At 51.2% G+C, this 9,420-nt stretch overlaps 1 protein-coding gene across 1 annotated transcript in view; it reads right to left on the minus strand.

Annotated features, from left to right (window-relative positions):
* Window positions 1-500: 500 nt before the first annotated feature.
* The window catches only part of LDLR (low density lipoprotein receptor), a 33,962-nt gene continuing 25,042 nt past the window's right edge, over window positions 501-9,420 (minus strand). Inside the window, exons 11-18 of the mRNA XM_010828334.1 lie at window positions 8,648-8,766; window positions 8,228-8,367; window positions 7,684-7,825; window positions 7,417-7,569; window positions 6,816-6,935; window positions 4,388-4,465; window positions 2,922-3,079; window positions 501-2,263 (exon numbers count right to left, since the gene is read on the minus strand). Of these exons, the coding sequence (XP_010826636.1) occupies window positions 2,228-2,263; window positions 2,922-3,079; window positions 4,388-4,465; window positions 6,816-6,935; window positions 7,417-7,569; window positions 7,684-7,825; window positions 8,228-8,367; window positions 8,648-8,766 (946 nt within the window). The 3' untranslated portion in view covers window positions 501-2,227. The remainder of the gene's footprint in view (window positions 2,264-2,921; window positions 3,080-4,387; window positions 4,466-6,815; window positions 6,936-7,416; window positions 7,570-7,683; window positions 7,826-8,227; window positions 8,368-8,647; window positions 8,767-9,420) is intronic.

Genomic DNA, 9,420 nt, shown 5'->3' on the forward strand with positions numbered 1-9,420 from the left:
TCCAAGGGATCTTCCCAACCCAGGGATAGAACCTGCATTGGAGGCAGATTCTTAAAATTAAAAAATTAAGGAGAATCCTTCCCTGACACCTCCCCCCCCCTTATATAAAACAGCCTCTTGCCAGTCAGTTCTGTCTCATTATCTTTTTAAATATTCTTCTAGAATAATCTTTTAAAATACTTTTTTGTATCTGTTTCCTCTTCTAAAATGTCATCTCCTTGAGGGCATAGGCTCTTACGGCAGTGTCCCACACTCCTTGAACATGACCTGGCACGCAACGGGTGGCCAATATTTGTTGAATGACTGAATGAGCAGGAAATTTAGCAAAACTTCAATTCAGCACCCAGCAGAGCTGCTCCCCAGCTGAGCACAATATCCCCTTAGAGGCTGCGGCCTGTGTTGACGCTGTCGGAAAATGTTCCCTTTCCAGATCCTTCTCCCTGGGGGTAGTCTTGTCCATCAACAGATGGAGGGAGCCAGAGAAAGGCAGAAGAAAGCACTTCCGATTTAGTCAAATACTTTATTTAAGAAATGTAATCGATCACAGTAAGGCATTCAGGCTATAAAAACATTCTATACAGTGGTTTAAAAAGCGACACCCATCCTCAAAAAGCAACCCATATATACAACACAGAACCTGATTCTCTTGAAGAGGGCTGTGCACGGCACGCTCAAATAAGCTTTGTACAGAAAGACGAGGCATCTTTGCAGCAACCAGGATTTGCAAAAATAAATAGATCTTTCTTTTATATATATACACATAAGTGAGAAATGTTTCAACAAATATACAAAGTGCAAACATAACAAAAAGTCCCCACTGTCTGCACGGCGGTGGTGGGGGTGTTATTTACATGCTTCAGAAAGAGAAAAGGTGTTCACAGTCTCCGGCAGGGGTGCCCGTGTTCTGTGGTTGTACGGTAGTCAACCCACTCAGATGTTTCCATGGGAGGCTGCTCCCCATCCAACCCCCACCCCCCAGTGGTCATAAATATGATATGTGTGGCAATTTCAGAAAGCATTCTTGTTTAATGAATCCCATAAAATTCCCGAGCCCAGAGCACATCTTACAGGGCAGACCTGCCATGCATGTTTCAGATGGACACCAGCCAACCATGACGGGCTTGTCGGGGATATGAATGGCTCAGTGGCCTCTGCCTAGAAGTGGAAACAGTAGGCAGATCGTCTAGTCGTAATTTTGGCTTTGAAGTCATGATGAAGCCACCGTGCACACGTCTCCCTAGGTGCTGGGAGAGGGGCCGGGTCTGGGAGAAGGGCCGGGTTGGTACCAGTCATCAATCCAGACTCTTTGCAGCCAGAAGGGAACCAGAACGGAAAGTAGTGCAAAATAATAATAGAATGTCGACTTTACGCAGTGTTCGACCCTGAACTGGAAAAGTGCAAGGGGCGGGGCTGGGGTCCAGACACCCACTCCCGGACAGAAGGATACAGTTAGAGGTGGGAGCTGCTCATCTTCACGCACAAAGTAAGGGGGTCTCAGGCACTTAATACATGAACGTTAAGGGCGACTGGTGGCTCTCATTTGTTTTCTCTGGGGATGATCGGGGTTTTGGTGAATGAATAGGGTTCAGCGGGCGCCACTCCTGGAAGGTTGGACCCAGGGTCCCCTCCTGGCTTAAGTGGAGGACAAACCCAGCTTGGAAAACCCTAGTTTGATCCTGACCAGGGGGTGGCAGACCAACTCTGGCCATCCCGCAGGCTTGCCTGGCAGAAGTAAACACGTTCAGTCCTGAGTGTGGGGCCTGGGCTAGAGGGTGGGTGGCAACAGCAGCCACCTGGGACCCTGTGGGTAGCACCTGCTCTCGTGCATTCAAAGCCACTAGCTTTCCGGCTCCACGTCCCTCCGTCATTCCCTCCAGGGAGGAGTGTGTCTAGAAGACAGCAGCTCAGAGATTCCCGGAGAGGACAGATTCCCCAGCTGTTCTGCCTTTCTCCTTCACGTGTGAAGAAAGGAAGAAAAAAAAGCAACCCAACTGCCGCCCGTGGGCACCGTCTGAAGCCTGTTCTGCCTCCCAGAAAAATAAATATATAAAACAAAGCTCTGGCAGACGGGCAGACAGTGCCTGGGCGGCAGTCCCCAACAGCGCTTTTGGAGCGGAAGTCTCAGGAAGGGTTGGGAGCAGGTCAAGGGTCAGGGGAGAAAGTGTTCTTGCTGCCTTTGAGTGACTGGCAGCAGGTTCGGGGGAGGGAGAGGACTCAAGGCAGCAGCTCACGCCACGTCATCCTCCAAGCTGACCATCTGTCTCTGTCAACAAAGCAGTAAACGCCGGAAACGATCAGCCCAACATCTAGTAAACATGGCCACAAGCCACCCACGCCTGACTCTCTCCTGGTCCCCCAGGCCACCCCCCTCATTATCGCTGGACCCGCACAAAGGCCTCCACCCTCGTCTCGGGGCTCTGGGACTTGGCCCAGGCCTATTCCTCACACAACCACCAGGGGCGCCCGTGAGCACCCGAGTCTGATCATGTGGCTCCGTGGAGCCCATCTCACTCCCAGCAATGGTGCTCTCATAGGCCCCCAGCGTCCTGCTCCATCTGCCCCTTCCCCTCCCACTCTCCGCCCCTCGCACACACAGGCAGGGTTCAGCCACATGGCGTTTGCACAGGTGGTGCCTGCTGCACTGCGTACACTCCCTATTCAAGAAAGCCTTCCGGGCCACCTTATCTGAAGTCGCCTCCCCTCCTTCCCAGCCCTCCCACAAAAAAACTCAGCCCCCCTTCCGGCTTTCACCCTTGGACCTATGTTCCCTTGGCTTATCCTCTGGCCCTGCCGCGCCCCAACCCGCCACCCGCCACTCCGTGAGATCGTCCGCTCTAGAGGAGGGCCTGGCCTTTAGGAGGCATGAGGAACACTCAGCCAGCCAGCCGGGTGCCGGCGAGGTCCCCAGCGGGGCGGCTCACCGAGGGGTAGGTGTAGCCGTCCTGGCTGCGGAAGATGTGGACCTCGTCCTCCGTGGTCTTCTGGTACACGGGGTTGTCGAAGTTGATGCTGTTGATGCTCTTCAGCCGCCAGTTCTTCCAGAGGAGGAAGGTTCCGAAGGCCAGGAGGATGAGCAGTGCTGAGGGGAGAGAGGAGGGGTGCCGCCTTCAGACGCCAGGCCCTTTCACGGGGAAATGTTTTTGTTCCCAATTTATTATTTGTATTTTTCCAATCTTCCTAATACTTGGGACTTTTCTGGTGGTCCAGCAGTTAAGACCCACTGCAGGGGAAGTGGGTTCCAACCCTAGCAGGTGAACTAAGATCTTCCCAAATGCCCCACAAAACATAAAAAAAAGACAATACTTGCCCAGTGTTTAAAAAAAAAAAAATCCATCAGTGAGTATAAGAAATCTCTAGCTTGAAGACCACTGTGACTGCCTCACCCCCCCAAACCTATTGTTGGGTATATAGCAGGCTTGCATTATGAGGCACTGGGTCAGGGGCTGCCCGTCTCTTGAGATCAAAGGTTTAGGACACATTCCCAGTGACCCGGGAGGTCACTGGTGGAATTCTTTAACCTGCTTCTGCATTTGATGACAAGAAGGCTATTGTCAATCTTCCATGTTTCTTGTGTATTAGTCACACATCAGTTACTTTGTTTCACAAATGGGATTGTTCTCAATATTCGGGGCCACCATGGCACACTCTGCTTCTGCAAGAATGTGGATAACGTGGGATCCCTCTTTGCATCATTGATGGTGGGTCTTGGGGTGCTGTTTCCTGAAAAGATCCTGGCTGGTGCCCAGATGGTGGGAAGATGCCAGGTGGGCATCACCCTGGGGCAGCCCCAAGGGAGGTGAGGGCCTCCCTGGGCAAATGTATCAACCCACAGCTGGACAACTGGTGGGGACTTAGATCTCTGGTCTCTGTGAAAGGACACCATGAAAGGATTTTTTTTTTTTTTTCAAAAAGGAAAGTGGGTATAATGCAAACCAAGTCATGATTGACAGATGAGGACAGGAAAGTAGAAATCTCCAAACTGCCCCCTGAAACAGAACAACTCATCGGGAGGTACCCCTGCTGGTGCTTTCCCATCCTTTGGGTGTTGATGAAAGTGCCTATCAATCACAGCGGGAACCCTGGCCTAGTTCCCCTTCCTCCCCTGTGACATCTCAGATGTCCCACTCTGCTCTCAGCTCCAAGGGGGCGGATGTTTGTTTCTCTCTGGGCTCTGTCCCCAGTGCTCAGAAATGGCCTTGGTATACAGTAGTCGCTCAACTATACTTGTTTAGTGAATGAAGCTAGGAAGGGGGTTGCTCAGTGATAAACAGGACACACAATGGGGCCAGCCGATTACTGGAGGGAAGGTGGACCAGAACAGCTTGCCGGGAGCTGAAGTCATTTTGCAGGAAGCAAGGAGCCAGGGGAGGACCGGCCACAGGCTTACCGATGGGGAGGACGATGTATAGGGCACCCACGCTCCCGGGTCTCTCCGTGTCTGCTTGGCTGGCAACGTCACCCTGGCCTGTAGTAGACAAGGGAGAAAGTGAGGCCCAGATGCACCGTGAAAGGGCGGGAAACACAGGTATATGATGTCAACATGCAGAGGAGAACACCCGACACTTCCCAGTGTCTTCAAACGTCCAAAGGAAGTTGGAGTATCTCCCAGGCTTGAACAGTGCAGACTGGCTTCTGTCCAGGCCTCGCCTGTGGGCAATTGGGAGTATGGCCCGAATTTAAGAGGGTCCTGTAGGCTCATGTTATGAGGCACTAGGGAAGGCAGATGCCGGCCTCTGAGACCAAAACTTGTGGATACATTCCCAGGGCTGGAGAGGTCACTGATGGAATTTTTCAACCTGCTTTTGCATTGATGTTGTTGTTTAGTTGCTAAGTCATGTCCCCCAGGCTCCTCTGCCCATGGGATTTCCCAGGCAAAAATACTGGAGTGGATTACCATGTCCTTCTCCAGATCTTCCTGATTAGGAATTGAACTCACATCTCCTGCATCGGCAGATGAGCCACCTGGGAAGCCCCTGCATTTGATGACAAGGAGCCTATTGTGGATGAGGGCAGGGGTCACCTTCTGTCCCCGTAATTCTCAGCAATTTCAGTGCTTGGGTTGGATCGCACCAAAGACCCATAGTCCTGTGCCAGCTGGCCCCAGCTAATAAATATTTGGGAAAGGGACTTCCCTAGTGGGCCAGTGGGTAGGACTTCATCTTCCAATGCAGGGAGTGTGGGTTTGATCCTTGGTTGGGAAGTTAAGATCCCACATGCCTCACCACCAAGAAACCAAAACATGAAACAGAAACAATATTGTAAGAAATTCAATAAAGACTTAAAAAAAAATGGTCCACATCAAAAAAAACTAACAAACAAAAAAAGATATTGGAGGTGACATCGTTATATAATCACATGTGTGCACCTGGGCCAGACAACGTGAGGGCCCGTGTGAGTGAAAATATAAAGGCCTCCAAAGAGGCCAATGCTCTGCGAAGACCACACGAGTCACATCCGAGCCACACGATAAGCCAGTGAGCAGTAATGACCATCACCGTTTATATTCAAATCCGTATCGACCAGCTGTCATACATGCTTTGGACAGAGTTTGTACCCAGTTTTACATTTGGGCTTATTTAAGAAACCTCACCACAAAAATAATTTAGGGCAGTAGCAGCAGTGTCCTTGAGAAATTTTTCTTTTAAAAGAGCTCCTTTGCCAAATTCGAGAAGCCCCAGATGGACCCGTCTGTGAAATGGTATTTCAAGCAGTGGCACTTCAATCGAAAACGGTTCTGGGCCTCTCTCTACCATACAGTTCCTGTTGTATCCCCTTTATGGTGGAACAAAGGATTCAGTTACTTTGAAAGGGGAAAAAAAAATGTCTGAAACTTGCTAATGTGCTTTTTTTTTGTTTTTCCTGGCCAGAAAAGCCTGTGCTGTTTCCGGACTGCTCAAAAACAGGGCCGGGCGCCCTCTGCTGGACAAATCAGTGAACGGCGGGTTTCCAATCAATCAAGCTGGGGAGGTGGTAGAGTTAAGACCTTGAGGGCAGGCTAAGAAGGGAACTGGGGACTCGCCTCAGTCACAAAATTTGAAGGGATTCCCCCCCAAACTCAGTAAACCAGTAACATTATAATGCATTTTTTAAAATATCAAAATTAATGCCAATGGAAACTCCCTGGCTGATGGTCCAGTGGTTAGGATTCCACCCTCATTGCTGAGGGTCTGGGTTCAATCCTTGGTTGGGGAACCAAGATCTCACAAGCCACATGGCATGGCCAAGAAAAAAAAGAAAAAGAAAAGAAAACAAAAATTAATGCCAGTATCTCATGAAGAACAAAAGAGCAAAATTTTTAGGAAAACAGGATCTGATGATACACTTTGCAAAACCTGCCTCATTGGGACCAAGCAAACTTTATTTATCAGGACTGTCCCCACAGGCTACAATTTGATTATTTGATTTAAAAATAATAATGCATTAGAAATAAATTAATTTTTAAAGTGTAAAAGAAAACCTAAAAACTGAAAAAAAAATTGCATTAAACTATTATCTGAGTCCTTGATTTTCTGGTGCCCCCTTTAGGCGCTACCCCAGGGAGTACCTGATCTGCCTCACACTAGTCCTGGCCTTGCTGGGCAGACACCTTAAACTTCAGGTTCTTCCCACGCTCATGTGATCCCCACTTTTCCAGGGAGGTGGGCAGGCACTGTTATTAGCTCCAGGTAGGGAAACTGAGGCTTCAGACAGGCACAAGCCATGCCAGAGACAGTCAGCCAAAGAACCAAGACTAAATCCACTCTGTCTCTTCACAGAGATGCTGGTTATCAATGAATTGGTGCAGGAAGCAGAGGGTAGGTGGCCTCAGGCTTTACCTTGTTGGGACATTGTCACCGACTCGGCTGTGGTGAGCTCAGGGCTGGCCGTGAGCTTCGGCCCCACAGCTGTCGAGCTGACCGTGGAGGGTCCTCGGGTGGTCACTGCAGATTCAGACTCTGAAAGAATAAACATTTCCTGAGTGTCCTGTGGCCTGAGAGCCAGTGAGAGTTGTGCTGCTGCTGAAAACAGGTAAGAAGCGAGTGCCATGGGCCACAGAAAAAACTGAAGACAAATGCAGTGAAAATACAAACCCACTAGTGTCTATGTTATTATATTACACGTCTTTCAAAAGGGAGATTCGTAAGTGCTACAGACACACTGACCCCCAGCAGGGACTTTCTCTGAGGATGCAGAGACCGAAAGAGGGGCCGCATTCTCCCTTAATGTCTGCAGCTAAAATCAGGGCCTCCCCGCCAAAGAGGGCTGGGAAAGAGAGAACTGGACCTGAGTCCGTCTCCCTGCTAGTCAGTGCTGATGTACCCAGCATTTGAGAAAAGCCTTACAACAGCCTCCAGGGGCCTTGCTCTCCCATTTGACAGATGAGCAAAGAAAGGCTGCAGGGCCGACCCTCAAGGGTGGCAGAAGGCCGATCCCCACCTGTGAGGCAGCTTCTCATGTCCTTGGCCAGCAGCATGCCGTCGGGGCAGGCACACGTGAACTTGGGTGAGCGGGGGTTGATCTGTGGGGCCGGCAGACACAGGTACTGGCAGCCACCATTGCGGAGGGCAGTCCTCTCACACCAGTTCACCCCTGCGGCAGGAAAAGGCAGGGAGGCAGGATGAGAATGAGGTCAGAAAAATTCTGGAACATTCCAGAGCACAGGCAGAGAAGCGGAGGTAGTGAGGGAGGCCACCCCATCTTTACCTCTCGGCTGCGTGAGGTTGTGGAAAAGGACAATGTCCTCCGGCGATAACAGGTTTTCTGCCATCAGGCTGATGTCTGAACCTGTGAGGCGGTTGGCACTAAAAATGGCTTCGTTGATAACATCCGTCCAAAATACTTTATCCTACAGGGGCATAAGGAATGACATATCCCCATCAGCCACAGGGGACACGACCACTGGTTCCACACCCCTCCAAATGGGTCCACGGGAGTGCGGCTGGTAGGGCGAGGGAGAAAGGAGAGGTCATAGGTGATGTTGGGGGCTTTAGGACTTGGGCATTCTGCTCCCCGAAGGAGGAAGGGCCCCACCCTGAGGACCCAGCACAGGGGAAAATCATCGGCTCCCCCGAGCTCCTGCCCTGACTTGCAAGCCTGAACTGCATGCAGGTGTGTCAGGGGAAGAAAACTGAGTTTTGGGTTATAAACTCTCACAGAGCTGCCTGGCCATCTCTCTCTTCCAGAGCCTTTTTTCTTTAAAAATTTCTTAATTTAAAATAAGGAGTGATTGCGTGCCCCCAGCCCCCACCTCAAAGATGGCCAAGGAGAAGGGGTGCGCCAGCTTCTTCTTGTCCTCCAGCACGGTCTTCCGGTTCCCCCCGTTGACATCGATGCTGGAGATGGAGTGCAGTTTGGAGTCGACCCAGTAGAGGCGGCCGCCAGAAAGATCTAGAACCCACAATGGTGGCAAGGAGAGGTCACAGGCAATGCCTGGGCCGTGGGGCTTGGGCATCCTGCTCTTCACAGGAGGGAACCAACCCCCCACCCAACCGGACTTAGCGCCTGGGAAAGCCATTCAGATCCACACCCGCCTCCCACCCGAACCGCATGCAGGTGTGGTGTGGGGAGAGGGGAGGTGAGTTTCCAGTTCGACACTCTCACGGAGCCCCCTGGTCATCTCTCCTCCAGACCCTGCCTGACACCGAGGACTACTGTCCCCCCAGTGTACCTAGAGTGATGCCGTTGGGCCACTGGATGTCCTCGGTCACCAGCGAGTAAACGTCCACGCCGTTGAGGCCCCCCTTCTTGATCTCGGCAGGAGTGCCCCAGTCAGTCCAATACATGAAGCTGGGGGAGCAGCGGGAAGGACAGACAGGGGGACATCAAGGAGGGAAGCTGTGACCACCCGGAAGAGCTGCTCTCTCCCTGGCATCAGCCAGGCCAGGAACTACCCCCCGCCCCCACAGTCCCTACTGCGGGAGGCCCTGGATGGGTTCTTTCTGGTCCCCTAACTTAACCTTGCTGCTTCCTGGTGGCTCAGTTGGTAAAGAATCTGCCTGCAGTGCAGGAGACCTGGGTTTGATCCATGGGTGGGGAAGATCCCCTGGAGAAGGAAATGGCAACCCACTCCAGTATTCTTGCCTGGAGAAATCCATGGACAGTCAGGAGCTTGGCAGGCTACAGTCCAGGGGGTCGTAGAGTCAGACTCGACTTAGGGACTAAACCCCACCAACCTTGCCAGTTCCAGGACCTGCAACCTGGTGAGACCTGGCAAGATTCGGGGACTTTGGAGAACAAAGGGAGGTTTTCATTCCAGTGTTGGGACTGGGGCCCTGGAATCTGCTCTCTGAACACTGCTTTCTGAGCCTAAGGGCTTTTATATACATTTGAATCAGTTCTAATGAGGTGGATGAAACTGGAGACTATTATACAGAGTGAAGTAAGCCAGAAGGAAAAACATAAATACAGTATACTAACGCATGTATATGGAATTTAGAAAGA

Source organism: Bison bison, unplaced genomic scaffold, assembly GCF_000754665.1.
Source record: "Bison bison bison isolate TAMUID 2011002044 unplaced genomic scaffold, Bison_UMD1.0 scf7180017864492, whole genome shotgun sequence".
NCBI classification, from domain to species: domain Eukaryota; kingdom Metazoa; phylum Chordata; class Mammalia; order Artiodactyla; family Bovidae; genus Bison; species Bison bison.